The sequence below is a fragment of the Stegostoma tigrinum genome, chromosome 6 (assembly GCF_030684315.1).
Source record: "Stegostoma tigrinum isolate sSteTig4 chromosome 6, sSteTig4.hap1, whole genome shotgun sequence".
NCBI classification, from domain to species: Eukaryota; Metazoa; Chordata; class Chondrichthyes; order Orectolobiformes; family Stegostomatidae; genus Stegostoma; species Stegostoma tigrinum.
In genome coordinates this window covers 106,874,766-106,896,083 of record NC_081359.1, presented here as the reverse complement: position 1 = coordinate 106,896,083, position 21,318 = coordinate 106,874,766, and the positions used below count along the sequence as shown (strand labels likewise).

Below are 21,318 nucleotides of genomic sequence, written 5' to 3'. Positions count from 1 at the left end.
CTAATCATGGGCTAAAGCATTACTAATACACCAGCACCTCTCACCTGTACATCAGTGTTGTACAGAAGCTGGTATTGTTTGTCCTCAGAGCGTTGAAGATTAAGGTGAAATTTAATTTAAAAAATTGCTCAGAAATATGAAGCATTATTTTCTAAACTGTGTCAGGAGTAACCCGGAGGTTGGAGATTCATGAACTCAGTTCCTTACCTTCCCATCTTAATTTGCTCCAAGCAAGCAGCCCTTGTCACCAAAGTCATTATAATTTCAATAATGCACTGACTTGCCAGCCAACAATGAAAACTGTTACCTTGTTCCGTTGTTGGAGGAAATGTTTTTGGATTCATTCACAGAATGAGGGCATCGCTGGCTAGGCAGCATTTATTACCTATCTCTAATAGCCGAGAGGGCAGTTCAGACTCAACCATATTGCTGTGGGTCTGGAGTCACATATAGGCCAGACCAGCTAAGGATGGCAGTTTCCTTTCCTAAAGGACATTAGTGAACCAGGTAGGATTTTCCCAACAGCGGTCGTCATTATACCCTTAATTACAGATATTTGTTGAATTCAAATTCTACCATCTGCCATAGCAGGATTTGAACCCAGGTCCCTGGGTCTCTGGATTAACAGTCCAGTGATAATACCTCTAGGCCATCACCTCCCCATGTTGGCCAGTGTTGTGATCCAGGCTGAAGGTAATAATGAAACAGACCCCAGAGTTAAATTTGACTTGGTTTATTGTTAGTTTTATTTTTCTTTTCATTTACCATGGCAGACAGCTGCTGTACATATTCGAGGGGACCCATCAATGTACTTTTAACAAAAGAACATAAAGGTGTATTTGGCAAAAGGAAAGGGAGAGAGATTATACAAGTTCGGCTTGTTTTGAGAGAAGGTGATTTGATTGAAGTCTTCAAGATATTTACAGGAAAAGACAGATATAGATAAAGTATTTCATTAAGTGGTTGAGGATTCTACAACTAGGGGGAGAGTTCGGAAAATTAGGGCCACGCCATTCAGGAGAGATGTTAGGAAGCACTTTGAATCACAAAGGGTTTTAGATGTTTGGAACTCCCTTCCATAAATGGTAGTGAATGCTGGATCAGTTGTTCATTTTAAGTCTGAGACAGACGTATTTTTATCCAGCTGATATATTAACACTGATATATTAAGGGATATGGGCCAAAAGTAAGCACCGATCAGCCATGATGTCATTGAATAGCATAACAGGATCCATGGGGCCGAATGGCCTATTCTTGCTCCTATGTTCCTAGTGTTTTATACAATAACTATTCAAATTGCTCTATTCCAACTATCAGAAAGAAAGAATCATCCCTATTGTCTCAGCAATAACCTCACACATGCTCAACCCTCACCCTAATCTCCAGGCTAAAGCTGGCATGATTGCAATCGGTTTCCTTTCAGCAAATTTCTGCTGGCACAGACATTTACAACACAAAAGGATGTCATTCAGCCCATTATGTTCATACCAGCCAACAAAAATCTCACCACTCTAATTCCATTTATCAACTCTTGGCTCAGAGCCCTGGGGGCTAAAGAGATGCAAGTGAATTTCTAAATACTGCTTCAATGTTATGTGAGTTTCTAGCTCACATATTCTTTCACAGTGCCAGGGACCTGGATTCAATCCCAGCCTTGGGTGGCTGCCTGTGTGGAGTTTACACATTCTCCCTGTATCTGCCTGGATTTCTCCCATCATCCAAAGAGATGGTCATGCAAAATTGCCATAGTGAGCAGGCTAGATGTGTTAGCATTGGGAAATGCAGGGTTACAGGATAGGGTGGGTCTGGGTGGGATACTCTTCAGAGTGTCAGTGTGGACTTGATGGGCTGAATGGCCTGCTTCTACACCGTAGGGATTTTCAGATTCTGGCAGTGGGTTCCAGATTCCTATTAGCCTCTGGATGAAAAGATTTATCTTCTTAACTTTCTGCTTCTTACCTCAAACCTTTGCTCTCTGGTTATTGACCCTTCTACTAATGGAAAAGTGCCTTCTTATCCATCCTATCAATGCTTCTCATAATCTTACACACCTCTATCAGGTCCCTCTCGACCTTCACTATCCTGAGGAAAACAACCACAGCCTATCCAATCTTCTCTCATAGCCTAGAGACTTCAACCCAAGCATAGTACTGGTAAATCTCCTCTCCACCCTCTCTCTCGTGCAATTTCATTCTCCCCACAATGTGCTAACCAGAATTGCACAGAGCACTCCAGACGTTGCCTAACTAGTGTTTTACGCAGTTCCAGCATAACCTTGCTACTCTTGTATTCTATGTCTTGGCTAATAAAGACAAATATTGGGGCGGCACAGTGGCTCAGTGGTTCGCACTGCAGCCTCACAGCGCCAGGGACCCAGGTTCGATTCCAGCCTCGGGTGACTGTCTGTGCAGAGTTTGCACATTCTCCCCGTGTCTGCGTGGGTTTCCTCCAGGTGCTCCAGTTTCCTCCCACAGTCCAAAGATGTGCAGGCCAGGTGGATCTGCCATGCAAAATTGCCTGTAGTGTTCAGGGGTTTGTGGGTGATAGGGGAATGAATCTGGATGGGATGCCTCAAGGGGCGGTCTGCACTTATTGGGCCGAAGGGCCTGTTTCCACATTGTAAGGAATCTAATATCCCATATGCCTTCTTATCCACCTTATCTACCTGCCCTGCTACCTTCTGGGATTTCTGGATACTTAGACCATTTTGTCTCTGAATGCCATTACTTTCCAAGGCCCTACCATTCATTGCTGCATTAGCCCTTTGCAATTACGTTACTTCTCATTTTCCTGGCTGAATTCCATTTGCTGCTGCTCTGTCCACCTGACCAGTCCGTTAATACCATCCTTCAGTCTACAGCTATCCTTCTCATGATCTACCATCCTACCAGTATTCATGTGATCCACAAACACTTTGATTATACTGTCACATCTTAATATTAATTATGCCACAAACAGCAAGGGCCCCAGCCCTAAGCCCTATGGAACCCCATAGACTTCTAGTTATGGAAACATCCCTCTATCATCACCCTGTGCCTACTGCCTCTCATTTGGATGTGGAGGTGCTGGCGTTGGAGTGGGGTGGACAAGGTCAGAAGTCACATGACACCAGATTATAGTTCAACAGGTTTATTTGAAATCACAAGTGCTCCGAAAGCTTGTGATTTCAAATAAACCTGTTGGATCATAACCTGTTGTCGTGTGACCTCAGACTCGGCTATCTTTAAAACACACTAGAAATAGCTTTCCTGGATCTGCCAGCGGAAAAAAATCCATTATATCAGCGCAGTGCTGCTCCTTTCCATAGAATTGCTTGTCCTTTGAATCTGATTCACCACAATGAGCCTGTTTCAATCCACAGGGACTTTGTTTCAATATTTACGTCAGCTGAGTGGTGTATTTTTTAATGAACTCCCATTCGGAAAAATAATTAAGTGTATAATAATTAACTCAATAGATTATTTGTTGAGTGCAGTATTCATTTGGTCTGTTTTTCCTTCCATATTTTTCCGACCGTCTGGAGCTGTTTGGCTTTAACCAATGCTTTTGCCCAAAATATTTTCTGCTGCAAATATAGAAACACGATCATCACTTGTTCCTGCTGCGTCTGGATGAGATTCGGTATCTCCTTTGACTGTTGGCCATCTTCCTAGTCTCCCACCGTCCTGTGGAACAAAAATCAGCTATCAATACATGTTAACAAAGTTGGTTTCTTGTGTTTAAACTGTGAAAGCAATCTTAAATCAAGACCCCTGAACTGTCCTATTGGATGGGGGTAAAAGAAAATCCCTCAGTCATTATTTCAAAGAAGAGCTGGAGAGGTCTCCTCGGAACATGTGAAGATCATGAGGGGATGTGACAGGATCACTAATAAAAACATGTTTTTCCCCAGGAAAGGATCTAGAACTGGGAAACATATTTTAAAACTAAGAGGCTCCCCTTTCAAGGCAAAGATGAGAAATGTTTTCACTTCTTCACAGAGCAGGCTTAGTGAATAATTTTAAGGCTCAAGTAGATCGATTCATAACAGATAATAGGAACAGGAGTGGGTCTTTCAGAGCTTCCAGCCGGCTCGGGCTAGAGGGAGAATTCCAGCGTTTTGACTCAGTAACAGTGAAAGAACAGTGATATATTTCCAAGTCAGGATGGAGAGTGGCTTGGAGGGGAACTTGCAGGGGGTAGTGTTACCGTGTATCTGCTTCCCTTGTCCTTTTAGATGGGAGTGATCGACAGTTTGGATGATGCTGTCTGAGGACTTTTTTTTAATATTCATTCACGGGATGAGGGCGTCGCTGGCCAGGCAACATTTACTGCCTGTTCCTAATTGCCCAGAGGGCAGTTAACCGTCAACTACATTGCTGTGGGTCTGGAGTCACATGTAGGCCAGGTAAGGGTGGCAGGTTCCTTCCTTAAGGGACATTTAGTGAACCAGATGGGGCTTTTCCCCTGACAATACACATTCGGTCCAGATAAAGTGGGGGGCCATGGGCACCCGCATGGGCCCAAGCTATGCCTGCCTCTTTGTAGGTTACGTGGAACAATCCCTTTCCGTACCTACACTAGCCCTAAACCCCACCTCTTCCTCCGTTACATCGATGGCTGTAATCGGCGCCACCTCGTGCTCCCACGAGGAGCTCAAACAGTTCATCCACTTCACTAACAGCTTCCACCCCAACCTCAAGTTCACCTGGACTATCTCTAACACCTCTCTCACCTTCCTGGACCTCTCTGTCTCCATCTCGGTCAACCACATGGAAACTGATAACCATTTCAAGCCCACCGATTCCCACAGCTATCTCAAATATATCTCCTCCCACTCACCTTCCTGCAAAAATGCCACTCTGTACTCCCAATTCCTTCGCCTCCACCGCATCTGCTCCCAGAATGAGGCATTTCACTCACGTACATCCCAGATGTCCTCGTTTTTCAAAGACCGCAACATGCCCCCCACAGGGGTCAAGAACGCCCTCGACCGTGTCTCCCACATTTGCCGCACTTCATCCCTCACACCCCATCCCCGCAGTAACCGCCAAAATAGAATCGCCTCGTCCTCACATACCACCCCACCAACCTTCGGATCCAACGCATCCTCCTCCAACACTTCTGCCATCTGCAATCCAACCCCTTCACTACAGACAATTTTCCATCCCCACCCTTGCTTGCTTTTCAGAGGGGCCACTCTCTCCGTGACTCCCTTGTCCGTTCCACATTCCCCTCCAGCCCCATCACACCAGCACTTTTCCCTGCAACCGCAGGAAGTGCTACACTTGCCCCCACACCTCCTCCCTCACCCCCGTCCCAGGCCCGAAGAAGACATTCCACATAAAGCAGATGTTCACCTGCACATCTGCTAATGTGTAATACTGCATCTGCTGTACCTGTTGTGGCCTCCTCTACATCGGGGAAACCAAGTGGAGGCTATCCTCTCCTTTATCCATCTTCGGTCCGCCTCCCCCTCTCTCCCTATTTATTCCGGAACCCTCACCCCATCCCCCATTTCTGATGAAGGGTCTAGGCCCAAAGCATCAGCTTTTGTGCTCCTGAGATGCTGCTTGGCCTGCTGTGTTCATCCAGCCTCACACTTTATTATCTTGGAATTCTCCAGCATCTGCCGTTCCTATTTTCCTAGTCTCTGGCCCGCTTCTGTAGCCATTGTGTTTATGAGGCAGGTCCAGCTGAGTTTATGGATATTGGTAACTCCAAGGGGGGCAGCACGATGGCTCTGTGGTTAGCACTGCTGCCTCACAGTGCCAGAGTTCGATTCCACCCACAGATGGCTATCTGTGGAGTTTTCACATTCTCCCTGTGTCTGTGTGAGTTTCCTCTGGGTGCTCTGGTTTCCTCCCACAGTCCAAAGATGTGCAGGCTAGGTGGATTGGCCTTGATATATTGAGGTTTCCAAGAACAGACTAGGGGGCTGAATGGCCTGTTTTGACAGTGTAGTGAATCCATAATTACAAGGATGGTGATAGATAGGGATTCAGTGATGGTAACACCATTGAACATCCTGGGGCAGTGATTAGATTGTCTCTTATTAGAGATGGTCATTTGTGCGGTGCAAATGTTGCTTGCCGTTTGTCAGTCCAAGCCTGGATATTACCTAGGTCTTGTTAGCTTTGAATCTGGGCTGTTCTAGTATCTGAGAAGTTGTGAATGAGTCATGCAGTCATACCTCATAGAAACAAGCCTTTTGTCCCAACTCATCCATGGTCAGCAGGTATCCTAAACTGAACTCGTCCCAGTTGCCAGCATTTGGCCCATATCCCTCTGAACCCTTCCTATTCATGTACCCAGCCAGAACTCTTTTAAATGTTGTAATTGTATCAGCCTCCCTCACTTCCACTGGCAACTCATTCCATACACACACTCCGTGTGTAAAAGGTGCCCCACAGGTCCCTTTTTTAAATTTTAACCCTCTCACCTTAAACCTATGCCCTCTAGTTTTGAGCTCCCCTGCTCTGGGGAAAACGCATTGGCTATTCACCTCATCTAGTTTTGAGCTCCCCTGCTCTGGGGAAAACGCATTGGCTATTCACCTCATCATGCTCCTCATGATTTTGTAAACCCTGATGAGGTCACCCCCTCATCCTTGTACGCTCGAGGGAAAATAGTCCCAGCCCATCCAGCCTCTCTTTCTAATGTAAACTCTTCAGTTTCGGGAATATCCTTGTAGATCAATTTGATCATCAAACTGAGTGCCCTATTCCGATGTTCTCCCCTTGCCCTTTGACGCCCTTTAGCCCTAAGAAGTATGACAGATATGCGGGTAGAAATGAAAATAGAAGCCACAATAAGTCAGTCGTGATCTTGTAAAATGACAGAATAATTCAAGGGGCTGAATGGCCTACATCAGGTTGTATGTTCGGTGTCCTAGCTGATATTTGTTGCTCAATCAACTCAATAGTCATAATCACATTGCTGTTTGTGGGAGCTTACAATAACTTGTAATTATAAATAGTAAAGCATTTCAAGATTCTTCAAAAGAGAGTTCTAAAGCAAAGGTTGACACCACCATCCTGACTTGGAAATATTCCTTCACTGTTGCTGGGTCAAAATTCTGGAATTCCTTCCGTAAGAGCATTGTGGGTCAACCTACTTGTGGGTCAAGCACACGGACTGCTGTGGTTCAAAAAGGCAGCTCAGCGCCACCTTCTCAAGGGGGCAACTAGGGGCAGACAATAAATGCTGGGCCCAGGAACTGACACCCATGTCCCACGAGAGAATAACAGGCACACAAGGTAATGGTAGGGCTGGTAACCAAAATTAATCAAAGGGGCAGAGTTTAAGGAGCACTTTAAAAGGGGGAATGGGGGAAAGAGAGGTTTATGAGGGTGAAGGGGAGATGTGAATTCCAGAGCTTAAAATTTTCGCATCTGAAGACACGGATCCCAAATGATGAAGAAATTAATATCAGGAATGCTTAAAAAGCTCCAATTTAGTAAGGACTTGGAGGGTTATAAAGCTGAAGGAGGTCACAATGCTAAGAAGAGTGGGAGATCATTTGAATACGAGTAACTGCAGTTCCAAAAGTACTTCGTTGGCCTTGAGGCTTAATTATCTCAGCAAATGGAAGCCCAGCAAATTCTCCCACTGCTAGCTGCGCGATTGTCCTGGAACGGCAGGGTCTTGATGCACTGATTCCAAGGATAAACAGCACCGGTCCATCTTCCTGGAGATTAATTTGGAATTCTAAACAAAAATCTTCTAAGCAACGGAACACTGGTAAACAGGAAGCTGCCCCACTTTGTGACCAAAGCGTAAGTGCTAGACTGTGAACAAAAACATCCTGGAACAATCAGCTCCAGCAAAATACTGACAAGAGCGGGAGTCAAGAGTTTACAAAGGAAACTTTGTGTCATCGCAAATGATTATGAAATGCCAATCATGATGACAAGTAGTTTGTGCCTATAGCATGAGTGAATTAGCACTGAATCTAGTATCTGCTCTGTCAACTCATTCAAACACGTGGAGAGGGAAGCTACAGTCAACGATGAGTGATTCAGAAACAAGGCTATTAGAGATAACAAAGTGTGGGGCTGGATGAACACAGCAGGCCAAGCAGCATCTTAGGAGGACATTTCTATTACATTTCTATTAAATCTTTTACCAGCTCATGGTTTCTCAAAGCCCTTTTGCAGGCAATGAAGTAGAGGCATAGTCACTGTTGGAATGTGGGAAGCACAGTATAGTGGGTCCCCAGTTTATGAAGGTCCAATTCAGGATGCTCATTCTTATACCCCAGTATAGATTGCAATTGTAAAGTTGCATTTACAGGATTCTTCTCTCTCCTCAAGATGGCGAGTGCAGAGTAGGAAGTGTTTGGGCTCCTGGCCCACCTGCCTCTGAACTCCAGAGCTGCTGCATCCTTCTTTCTTTGTTACTACTTTCCAACATCAGAATTCATCTTCATTCAGCGGCTTCGGGGCAGGAAGGAGGTTTTGAGAGGCCGCTGCAGTGTAGATTCAACTGTTCCTCATGGCCATTGGCGGGTCCTACAACATGGTGGGCTCCTTTGACAGTAAGATGGGCTGGGGCCTTGAATTCCAATGGCCCAGCAGGATTCCTTGGTGGATCCAGCCCAGACGGGATTCTTTGCAACAGATTCAGCGGTTTCCATGGTGTCATGGTGGTTCTAGCCCTGGATTCCAATGTCCCGATTTCATTGGCTTTTTCGGTGGTAGTCTGGGATTCCTTGCGATGGTTTTGGTTTTGGGCTTCCTCTACCTCAAGGGCCCTGGAGCCATGAGTTGATGGACTTTGTCTTAATTATTTTTATATATAATTTCTGTTATTAAAATGTCACTGGATTATGGCTACTTAAACGCTTTTTACTGTATTCCTTTTTCATAAAAATGCAAGTGACAATAAATTACAACAGCTCCTGTACTTCATTGGTTGTGGGCCAAGTGCTGGGAATGGGGTTAGTTAGAAGGCATTTCTGAAGAAGGGTCCCAACCCGAAACATCGACTTTCCTGCTCCTCTGATGCTGCCTGATTTGCTGTGTTCCTCCAGCTCCACGCTGTGTTATCTCTGAGTCCAACATCGACAGTTCTTGCTATCTCGTGGTTAGAAGGCCAGGTGTTTCTCATGTGTTGGTGCAGATTCAATGGGCTGAAGGGCCTCTTCCGTACCATACGATTCTAAATGGCTACTTTACGTTGTCCTGCATTGCGTCCAACGTGTGCAAATCCACTTGAAAACAAATTCCAGAAAAGAGCCCAACTGCAACCTGGGGACTGTCTGTAGCCAGTTTGTGTCGAACAATAGTAATAGATTAATGGCTGCATATTCACTATTCTTAATTATGTTAGCTGAAGCATAAACATTGACCAGGACTCCCAGTAGAATTTCCACATTCTTCTTCAAAACTAGCCGTGATCTTTCACATTCACCTGTGATTCTCAGATGAGTGCTCAGTTTAATATCTCATCTGAAAAGGGGCCATCTTCAGCATCAGAGCACTCCCTCAGTTCCATACTGGGGCATAGGCTGAGACCTTGTTCTCGAGTCTTCAGAATGAGAATTGAACCAACAGTCACTGAATCAGGCAATTTTACTCACTAAGCTACCGCTGTCTTCCTGGGGACAGTTCAAAACAGATAGCATCAGTACTGTACTCACTCTCAGCTGAGGATACCTCCTTCATTAATGGCCAATCCATGAACTAGTGACCTCATTCGGAATGGAAACCCAACATTTGAACCTTCCTTTCAAAGCACAGGCCTGCCCACTCCCAAACCCCTGTTCAACTCAAATGACAAATAACAGAAAACAATACTTGACTTTTATTTCTTATTAATCACAGTTTCAAAAAAGGCATTAACCTTTACACTGCTAAAGTCACAGGAACTTCACAGAAGGGTAAAGAGATTACAGTCAACGCCATCATGTGAATGTCTCAACACAGTGGCAAATTGCTCTCTCAGACAGTTTGGTGAAAATGCTCACCCGTTTGCAAGAGATAAGCCACTTCCCGTCAATTAAAATAATGGAGAACAATTGGGTTCAAACAGAATGTGTGAACTAATTATCCTGCAGCTCTCACACACTTCTCCCCTGGTTATCATGTAAAAAGCATCATAGTGAATTCCTGCTGAATTTGAAACTGGATGGAAACCCCCAAGGCAGCAAATATTCAACCAAATTCTACAGATCGTTGAAAGTGAGGAACTGTTAGGGTCACAAAGACCTAATATTCATCCAGTTCTAATTCTAGTACCCTGACAGTCAATGATACAACCCCAGCAGATACAGCTCTTGTGAAACAGTGGCTGTGCCCCAGCCTCTGCGTCAGGGGACCCAGGTTCAAGTCCCACCTGCTCCAGAGGTGATATCCCCAAACAGGTTGATTGAAAATATCCATAACACTAGCGGAATCATGCAATTGCTTGATGGAACAGAACTGAAGATTTGTTGAAAGGGACACAAAGTCAAAACTTTCTGTCATTCACTCATTGTGCCTGAGATGGAAAGAACTGTTCTAAGACAGGGAACATTGATATATCCAGCATAAGGAGGGTGCTGATTAGTTGGGCCATGGAGATGCAACAAGAACTGCTAACTCAAACCAGACAGATTGGTCAGGGCATTGCCATAGGGATAGCAGAATTGGTGGTGATTTCTATTGGTTAGTCTACAACAGGCCCAGGCATTTGTGATCAGAGATAATGTAAGCGTTTGTGCTCCTAAGATGCTGCTTGGCCTGCTGTGTTCATCCATCTCCACACTTTGTTAGGCCCAGGCATTTGTAATGAAGAGGCTCTATTCACCACACACCCCACCCTAATCCTACTCCCCACCGTGGTGGAGAGTTTTAGCAGCCAAATTTCATTTGGTTACCCCAAGTGGAATTTCTTAGTATTGCTCTGCTAAATGGCCATCATAACCGTGAGCAATATTCTGTGCTTTCACTGTCACTCAGTGGCAGCACCCTTATCTCTGAGTCAGAAGCTTCGACAGGAGAAATAACTTGGCTTTGCATCCGAGAATCCCAAAACACTTCAATACCGGGGTTTGGAGTTGGAGTGGTGGCTTCCTTGGATTCAGAAGATTGAGAGATTAAGATTGGAGATTCAACCGCAATAAGCAAGCCCAACACACTCAGAAGAGGATTGAGAGGGTTTTTTTTAACTCATTAATGGGATCGTTGGCAAGGGAGCATTTATTGTCTATCCTTAATTGCCCTGAGGGCAGTTGAGAATCAACGACTTTGCTGTGGGTCTGGAGTCACATGTAGGCCGGACCAAGTAAGGATGGCAGTTTTCTTCCCTAAAGGACATTAGTGAGCCAGGCGGGTTTTTCCCCACAATCAATAATGGTCATCATTAGATCCTTAATTCCTGATATTTTATTGAATTCAAATTCCACCATCTGCTGTGACGGGATTTGAACCCGGTCCCCAGGATGTCATCCAGATCTCTTGGTTTACAGTCCAGCGATTGTACCACTAGGGCATCGCCTCCCCCTAAGTAGTACACTGTCAGAGGTGTGACCTCTTGGATGGCATATTAATTGAGGCTGCCAGTGTCTTCGCAAATGGGTTGGAAAGATCCCAAAGTTCTCCAGGCGAGTTTCATTGCAAAATCCTCATTTAATACCTCTAAAAGACAATTGGAGGAGCCAGTTATTTGTCACATTGCTATTGTTGCTCGCTATGTGCAAAATGGCTTTGGGGGTGAAGGGGGTTGTGGGGGCTGTTGGTCAGCTCAGTTGGCTGGACGTTCGGTTCCTGATGCACTGCATTGCCAATAGTGTAGTTGCTATTCCCTTACTGGCTGAGGTCACTCCATAGAGAGCCTCCATTCTCACCCTCACCCCTGACACTGTGACCCTCAGATTACACTCATCAACAGTCATTCCCCTTCAATGGGAGAGCAGCTCTCTGTGACTCAGGCAGCTGTCACTGTACAGATGACGTTTTCATAAAACTCCTTCCACCTTGAGAAGTGCTCCACTGCATTTCTGAAGCACTTTGAGAATGTCCCATGGATGTTACAGGTAATATAGAATTGTAGAATTAGTACAGCGCCGAAAGAGGCTGTTTGGCCTATCAGACTTACACAAGCAAGGGCATCCCAGCTAGTCCCCCTCTCCGATTTCTGTCTCTATATTGACTGCTGTCTGACCTCTGAAGCCTCGGCCTTCTGTTGGTCAAATGTGATGAAGATACACACCAATGTTGTCCTGTCAAGGGTGGTCTTAAAAGATGAATTGGTAAAATTGTCTTAAAAGAAACATTGACGCTTGCTTAAATATATATATAATACTCTTCATTTGAAACAATCACATTAAAACAATCAGTTACACAAAACACCAGTCTGGTAAACAAATATAATTCTCATTTTACGAACATCCTGAATACTACCAATTTTCTTGTACATGGTGTGACAGGAGCACATTCACATCATCAGTTCACACAATTGACTAAATCCAGATCACATTGCATTGTGGGTGTGGAAAGGGGATTGATTTATTTTTGTTAGCCAGGGCTATTAAGAGTCACAGAACAGAGGTGAGCGGATGGAACAGGTACGTTCAAACTGAACAACAGAACAGAATATACTTAATGACCCAAACTCAACAGCCCTCTGTGGTAAAAAAAATTCTACAGCTTCACTACCCTTGGAGTGAAGAAATTCCTTCTCATCCCTGTCTTAAACATGCGACTCCTTATTCCAAGATTGTCCCCTTTGGTCATAGACACTCCCACACAGGAAACAACAGGATTCCCCAAAAAATGTTTTGTGTTTTAATATTTATTACCCATCTCCAGTTGCACTTGTGCAGAATGTTGAGGTGAACTGCCTTCTTTAATGGCTGTGGATTTGGGGTATAGGTACGCCCACACTGATGTTTAAGAAGGGAGGTCCAGGATTTTGACCCAGTGACACTGAAGGAGCAGCGATATAGTTCTCAGATGGTGAGTGACTTAGAACATAGAACATTACAGCACAGTACAGGCCCTTCGGCCCTCGATGTTGTGCCGACCTGTCATACCGATCTCAAGCCCATCTAACCTACACTATTCCATGTACGTCCATATGCTTATCCAATGACAACTTAAATGTACCTAAAGTTGTTGAATCTACTACCGTTGCAGGCAAAGCGTTCCATTCCCTTACTACTCTCTGAGTAGGAAAAGCCGGAGGACTATTGACCATTGAGTCTGAAGTCATTGGTGGGTATATTATTGGAGGGGATTCTGAGGGACAGGATTTGCATATGTTTGGAGAAGCAAAGACTGATTAGGGATGGTAGACATGGCTTTGTGAGTGGGAAATCTTGTCTCACGAACTTGACTGAGTTTTTTGAAGAAGTGATGAAGAAGGCAAAGCAGTGGACATTGTCTATATGGACTTCAGCAAGGCATTCACCAAAGCTCCACATGACAGACTGGTTCGCAAGATTAGATCAAATGGAATCCAGGGAGAGTTAGCTATTTGAAACAAAATTGGCTTGAAAGTAGGAGACAAGATCATGGATGGGGGGGGTGTGTCTATTTTTTCAGTCTAGAGGACAATGAACAGCAGTGTGCTGCAAGGATCGGTGCTGGTTCCACTGCTTTTTGTCATTGATACAAATCATGTGGAATGAATATTGGAGGAATGGTTAGTAAGTTTGCAGATGACGCAAATTGTTGGTGTAGTAAACAGCAAAGATGTTTGCCTCCAAGTACAGTGGGAATTTAATCAGATGGGTCGATGGGCCGAGGGGTGCCAGAAATCAGTTTAGTTTGGATAAATGGGAGCTATTGCATTATGGTAATGAAAATCAGGGCAGGGCTTAAACACTTAATGATGAGGCCCTGGGGACTGTTACGCAACAGGGACTCCTTGGGGTGCAGGTGCACAGTTCCTTGAAGGTGGACTGCAGGTACAGAAGGTAGTGAAGATGATATTTGCTATGCTTGCATTTATTGGTCAGTGCATTGAGTGTAGGAGTCGGGAGGTCATGTTACAGGCTGAACAAGGCATTGATTATGCTGCTTTTGGAATACTGTTCAGTTCTGGTCTCCCTGCTATAGGAATGATGCTGTTAAACTTGGCAGGGTGCAGAAAAGATTTACAAGGATGTTGCAAGAGGTGGAAGTTTTGAGCTGTAGGGAGAGGCTGAATACGCTGGGGCTGTTTTCCCTGGAGCACTGAAGGCTGAGAGGTGACCTTATAGCAATTAATAAAATTATGGTGGGCATAGGGTGAGTAGCCAGTTTAAGCTGAGAGGGAACGTTTTGTTATAAAGGGAAAGTGGGTGGTGCCTGTGTAGAATGACCTGCTAGAGGAACTGGTGGAAGCTGGAACAATTATGACATTTAAGAGGCATCTGGATGGGTATGTGAATAGGAAGGGTTTAGAGGAATATAGGTCAAATGCTTGCAAATGGGATTAGATTAATTTGGGATATCTGGTCAGCATGGACAACTGGGACCAAAGGGATTGTTTTGTGCTGTACAACTCTGACTAAGCATTTTTTGTTTTCATTTCAGATTTCCACAATTTTACTTCTGCACTGTTCTTAGTCTTTCACAGGGATCGAAAGACTGAGTTACAGATCTATACAATGCCTGTCCTTCCTCCCTGGCTCTCCCACCTCTCTTTCAGTAGTTTTGTGCAAACACTGACTGGATCCCTTACCTGGAGGATATTTGTTTATGAATTTATTCTAATGATAATCCAGCGTATTCCCCAAGTATCACTCCACAAATGTCCAGAGGATTTCTCAGTTTCACAATCTGTGTGTGTTCTTCTGGTTCCTCACTCACTGCACTTGCTTTCCGTTTTTGGGAGGGAACTTGCTGGTACTGCTCCCATGTATCTGCTCCCGTTGTGTGAGGTCATAGGTTTAGAAGGTCCTGTCAAAGGAGCCTCAGTGAGTCACCGCAGTGCATCTTGTATGTGGTACATACTGCTGAAAGTGTGTAAAGATGGTGGTGAAGGAAGTGAACACTGGAGGTGGTGGGCCAATCAAGTGGGCTGCTTTGCCCTGGTTGGTGTCAAGTTTTTTAAGTGTTTTTTGGGGCTGTGCCCATCCAGACAAGTGGGGAGTGTTCCATCACACTCTGACTTGCTCCTGGTACTTGGTGGGCTGGCTTTGGGGGGTCAGGAACCAAGTTGGTTGTATTTATATGACTTGTCCAGTTCAGTTTCTGGTTCATTGTAATCCCCAATATGTTGATAGTGGACATTCAGTGATGGTAATGCCATTAACGTCAAGATACAATGGTTAGATTGTCTCTTATCGCAGACAGTCACTGCCTGGCATGTGTACGGTGTGATTGCCACTTGTCAGCCCAAGCCTGGGTATTGTCCAGATCTTGCTGCAATTGAACACGGACTGCTTCAATATCTAAGCAGTTGCAAATGGTGCTGAGCATTAGGCCATCAGCAAATATCCCATTTCTGACCTTATGATGGAGAGAGAAGGTCATTGATGAAACAGCTGAAGACGCTTGGCCAAGGGCACTATCATTAGGAATTCTGGTCACTTTATAGCACTGTAAATGACACCTTCCATCATTTTACTAATGATTGAGAGTAACTGGTAATGGCGATGCTTTAGTAAACGACTTGGATTCATCCTGCTTTTTGTGGACAGGACACACCTAGACAATTTTCCACATTGTTGGATATGTGCCAGCTTGGCTAGGGGTGCAGCATGTTCTGGAAAACAAGTCTTCAGTACTATTGCTGGAATTCTCTTCATTCCCATTTACTTTGCAGTGGCTTCAGCTGTTTCATGCTATCACATGGAGTGAATCGAATTGGCTGAAAATTGGGAATCTGGGCACTACCAAAGGATCCTAGGTGTCAGGAATGAGTTGGCAATTTGATAATGGGGTGGTATCACAGCTGGCTGTTATCAACAGTGACACTTCCAAAAAGAGTCAGAATGGGAGAGAATACACAGCAGAGAAAAAGTCCATTCGGCCCAATTAGTATATTACACAACATCCAAAACTTTCACAGTCCCTATTCGCCTAACCCAATCCACAAATCCCATTCTCTCCTGCTTGTTGAATAATGGTAAAAAATGTATTTTTTTCCACCCCCACAAAGCCTTGGCAGCAATTGAATTGGACATTTCGATTGAGAATTTGTCACAGACTGAAGTTCAGACCCCCTAGTCTTTATGTCATGGTATTAAATCACCCAGTCTACAATCCCATCACCAACTCTAAAACAGCTCTGTCTAACAGATTTTAAAAACAATGAGGATGGGTGAACCAGTTTTATGCAAAATGAGAAACTACCAAAAGAGGCCATTTGGGCCACTGGGCCTGTGACAGCCACCTGAAAGTTTGATGCAAGTGATACAGTCCTACCCTTTCCCTGGAGCTCTGTAAACACTTTTCCTTTGTTTGCTATGACCGTTCTAAAATTACTGTCGAATTTGCTTCCACCATATTATGCTACCTGGTCAACTGTGCCATTTATCGTGAGCAGTTGGGGTAGACTGCTGAACTTAAAGTAGCAACGTGGATCCATGGTTTAGCCTGGCCACTGCCTTTTAAGGCCACAGTTCTTATTATCACTATGATGTAGGAACAGCAGTCTAGTCTGAAATCAATTTGCTGAGCAATTCCATGAATTGCTGGGTACCGCGAGCCTCTTTATTTTGAGGAGAAGGCCAATTTATAAAAGATGAGAGAAGCCAATGCAAAATGCTTGGCCTTCTTTACAAAAACCTTGGGTTGTGCTGACCAGATATATGGATTACATACAACATTTACTCTCCCCGCTTCACTTCATTTAAACACTGACAAAGAAAAGATAAAGCCCATTGCCTAGGCTTTTACATGATGAAGGAACATCCTTTTGACCTTCTGCCTTCGTGCCAGGCAGCATCCCAGAGCTACGACAATGGTGAGAAATACTACGATCATTAATATCATCAATAAAAGACTCCACGTCGCCCAATCTCGTGTGTCCTCTTGGCAGAGACTGGGCCGTGGGCTAAACAATTGTGCTTGCAAGTATCCATCTTTGGTCTGGTAATGGCACAGCACGGACCACTTGTCTGGCACGTTGACCCACGTCAGCCACCGGATTCCGGTGGACCGGCAACAGTCAAATGGGTTGCCAGAGAGCAGCAGGTTGCAGAGGGTCCCATTCAGCAGCTCCATGGAGGTCTGCTGCAAAGTGCTGAACTGGTTGTTGCGCAGATCCACAGTTTCTAGCGACAAGCTCCTGCTGGAGATGGTAAGCTCAGTCAACTGGTTCTCCGACACGTCCAGTGTCCGGAGACTGGAAAGACGTGAAAGGTTCACAGCCAATGAAAGAAGCCTATTGCCTTTCAAAGACAGGTTGGTCAATGAAGCCTCCAGATCGGACAGAGCCTCAGGATGAACCTGCATTCCAGGATTCATAGAAAGGTCCAGCTCTACAAGTGGAGTTTGATGAAAGGCATGAGGAGGCAAGTACTTAATGTTGTTGTTATGCAGATATAAATACCTAAGTGTATTGATTTGGGAGAAAATTATGCACCCATGCTCATGGTCCATGGGCCAATGGGTGCCCCAACAAATGTTCACATTGTTGTTACAAAGGCTAATGATCCGAATCCTGTTCAGGCCCCTGAAGATATTGGAAGGTAGATTCTGCAGTTGGTTGTCTTGAAGGTGCAGATGGTCCAGGTGGTTGAGGCTGCCCCTGGCCAGTGACAGGTTCAGCAAAGCGTTGGAACCCAAGTCGAGGTTGACCAGCGAGTTCAGCACATTGGCTTCACCGATGACGAAACTATGCAAGCAGTTCCTGCTGAGGTTCAGGAACCTCAATGAGTTCATGCTTCGGAAGAATTCCCATGGGATGGAGGTTATCTCATTGTAGCTTAGATCCAAATAGACCAATTCAGTCAAGTGGAGAGACAGGGAGGACTTGGTCACATTTGTTTGCAGTTTCCGATTCAGGGTTCCTTCCAGATGGGAGGGTGGTAAGGAAAGCCCTTGAACTGAATTCCGTGACAGGTCAAGGTGCTGGAGGCGGTTTCTCCTGGGAAAAGCCGGAAAATAGAGCAAATTGTTATCACTGAGATCCAACCACTGCAGGGAGTACTCCTCCTCCGATTCAGCCATGAGGAAGTGTTCAATGCTGTTCTTACTCAAGTTCAAGACCTGAAGTTGCTTGAGGTCGAAGTCAGAGATGCAGGGTATGGAGTTCATGGCCAGATCGAGCACAGACAGGTTGGCCAGCGATTGAAACGCCCCCGACTCAATCTCAATGATGATGTTGTGCTGTAGGTTTACATGGGTCAAAGACGGGGACCCTCGGAAGGTGTGGTCCGAGAGCTTGGTGATGCTGTTCCTCGCCAAGGACAGCTCTTCGAGAAAGGGCGCCTCTTTCAGAAAATCCTCAACGGCGTCAGTATACAAACTGTTACCAGACAGCTCCAACCTTTTCACATATGGTAGCCTGCCAAGCCCATATTTGCTGAGATCCAAGAGATTGTTTGCAAGGTTAAGCACCTCCAGGTGAGACAGACTGGCAAAGGTCCCTGGTTGGATAAACTCCAGGTGGTTAGATTGTAAATCCAGGTACTGAATGGAGTTGTACAGAGTCAGATTCTCCACTGTCAACCTCTTAATGCGATTAACAGATAAATCCAGTTTCCATATGTCGAAAGGGAGACCCGTGGGGATTATGTTAAGGTCTCTGTTCTGGCATAATGCTTCTGCCTCTATCTAAAGAAGGGGAAAGGGTAGGGGGGGTGGAATAAAAAAGCAAGACAAATTTGTACTCTACACAATTTGTGAATCCAGACTGTGCCAGGTACACATTAGATGGCTTCACCCTGCCCTCTCACCCGCCCCATCCCACTGTCCTTTCCTGTTGCAGGCTTTTAAGACCCAAATTTGGTGTTACTCAGTACTGCAATTATTTGGCTTTAGAAAGACAGAGAGAGAGTGCAAGAGAGATAAACGTGCCTATACGTTTCTCTGAAGATGTCCCACTATTAACTGCAACTCCTCAATTCTGTTACACCTACTGCCTGTCAGCTGAGATTGTCTCGACTTCACGTTTTAGCATCTCTGAGCTATTCACACAATTGGAACAAAATAACAAAACATCTGCTTCTGCCATTTAAAGTAGAAAATTCTACTGCCAAATAGAAGTGTGAAAAGAAAGGCCCATATTTTTATAGCCATCACCTCAAAACTAAAATCAAAGTTGCTAGCGAAGCTCAGCAGGTCTGGCAGCATCTGTGAAGGAGAAAACAGAGTTAACATTTCGGGTCTGGAGACCCTTCCTCAGAACTGACCCGAAATGTTAACTCTGTTTGCTCCTTCACAGATGCTGCAAGACCTCATGAGCTTTTCCAGCAACTTTGTTTTTGTTCCTGATTTACAGCATCTGCAGTTCTTTTGGTTTTTACCTTGAAACCAATGCTCCTTCTAATTGTTTTTTGAGTGCAACCAAAGTGCACAGCATTAACTCCAAGGCATCTCTTCTTTTCACAAAATTCATGTTCGAGAAACCATTGGTTGGGAAGTTCCAGTGCGCTTTATGAGAACTTCCAGTGATGCAACACCTTTTATGCGATGAAACATCCCACAGTCCTTTACCAGAGTATTATGGAACAGAATTTGACATCAAGACCCATCCGGAGAATGTCTACTGCACATGCATTGAAGGGGGTTGGAGGCGGCAGGGTTCAGAACAGAGACGGTGACAAAGTTACAAAATCATGCGTCCAGTAATCCGGAGATCCAGATTGCCCTGGAAACATAAGGTCAAATCCCACTGTCCAGGCACTTAATAGTTCTGGATTTGAAAGGTAGTTTCACGACACCATCTCTGGCTGAGGCTATCGCAAAAATTTTGGTTAGGGGCTAAATATTGGCCAAAGATACAAAACAGAAGTGCCTCCGCAATCCCACATCTCACATCTCAGTTCTACCCACCTCTCCCCACAATGTGCTCTGGATTCACCTGAACATTGACACCACAAAGAACAGCCTGCAAGCAGTATGCTGCTTTGTCTTTATTGCTGAACCCACTACTTGCTATCATACCACTATGCAGGGGGCATTGCTGCATGCAAATTAGCTGCTGTGTTTCTGGTATTACAATAATCACTCCTTCAATAGCACACCTCTGTGGGCTGTAAAATATTTCAGTACATCCCATGGTGACAAAAGACACTGTCTAAATGCAAGCCTTTTTTTCCCCAAGTGAAACCTATCCAGGAGTCAAATGACCCAATTTAACATAATCAACATCCCGTTTCAATTGTTAGCAGGTTCACTGCAATGAAACGGCATTGTATACACTCTCTGGTATTCCCCAACTGTTACTCAACACTGTTTTGTGCGTTGCTTCCTCACCTAAATCTTGATTACATGAACCATATTATTTTGTATTAAGCTGTGTCATCCTTGTATTGGATTTCATGTGGCACAAAAGCAACCAGTATCAGTCCATGAACACAATGCTCTGAGTAATGCTGTCAATTTGTAGCACAAGACACAGCCCTCAGACTGTTTCCTTACTTTAGTCACTAAAGCCCTTCACTTCAGCAATTGGGATGTCTTCATGCAGTTGTATAGTAAGCCCATTTTTGGAGGGCTGTGTACATTTCTGGTCACGGTGCTGTAGGAAGGAAATTATTAAATTGGACAGGGTCCAGAAAAGATTTACCAGGATGTTGCCAGGGATGGAGTGCTTGATATATAAAAATAGACTGGAAAGACTGGGAATTTTATCACTGGAACATAGGAAGTTGAGGGGTGACCTTGTAAAGGTTTATAAAACCATAAGAGGCATGGATAGGGTGGATAGCAAAGGTCTTTATCCCCAGGGTAGAGGTGCTTAAAACTAGACGGCATAATTTTAAGATGGGAGGAGAAAAGTTTAAAAGGGACCTAAGGGGCAACTTTTTCAAACAGAGGGTGGTTCATATGTGGAATGAATTGCCAGAGGTAGTGGTAGATGCAGGTATAGTTACAACATTGAAAAGAACATGAATTGGAAAGGTTTAAAGGGAAGTGAGCCAAACAGAGGAAAATGGGACTAGTTCAGCTTGGAAAACTTGGTCAGGGTGAATAATTTGGACCGAACAGCCTGTTCCCATGCTGTATGACTATGAGTTTCTGACTCTACATTCAGCCCAAATGGTCCAGGCCAGGACGTGCACAGTCCATCAGCCTTCTCCTACCTAACCTCATAAACATAACCATCAACTTCTTTCTCTCTCCCTCATGTATTTATCCAGCTTCCCCTGAAATGTATCGATGCCATCAGCACTCCTTGTGGTAGTGTGTTGCAAATCTTAACCTTTCATTACAAACAGGAGGCAGCCCCCAAATATGTTTTTTCATTCACTCA

General features: G+C 44.7%; 1 protein-coding gene across 2 annotated transcripts in view; it reads right to left on the bottom strand.

The window, feature by feature from the left end:
• Positions 1 to 717: 717 nt before the first annotated feature.
• Positions 718 to 21,318, bottom strand: part of lrrc32 (leucine rich repeat containing 32) — a 47,675-nt gene continuing 27,074 nt past the window's right edge. Inside the window, exons 3-5 of one of the 2 annotated variants that reach the window (XM_059646836.1) lie at positions 14,632 to 18,674; positions 12,061 to 12,224; positions 718 to 3,665 (exon numbers count right to left, since the gene is read on the bottom strand). In XM_059646836.1, the coding sequence (XP_059502819.1) occupies positions 16,782 to 18,674 (1,893 nt within the window). In that variant the 3' untranslated portion in view covers positions 718 to 3,665; positions 12,061 to 12,224; positions 14,632 to 16,781. The remainder of the gene's footprint in view (positions 3,666 to 12,060; positions 12,225 to 14,631; positions 18,675 to 21,318) is intronic. The other variant, XM_059646835.1, reaches the window with a different exon arrangement.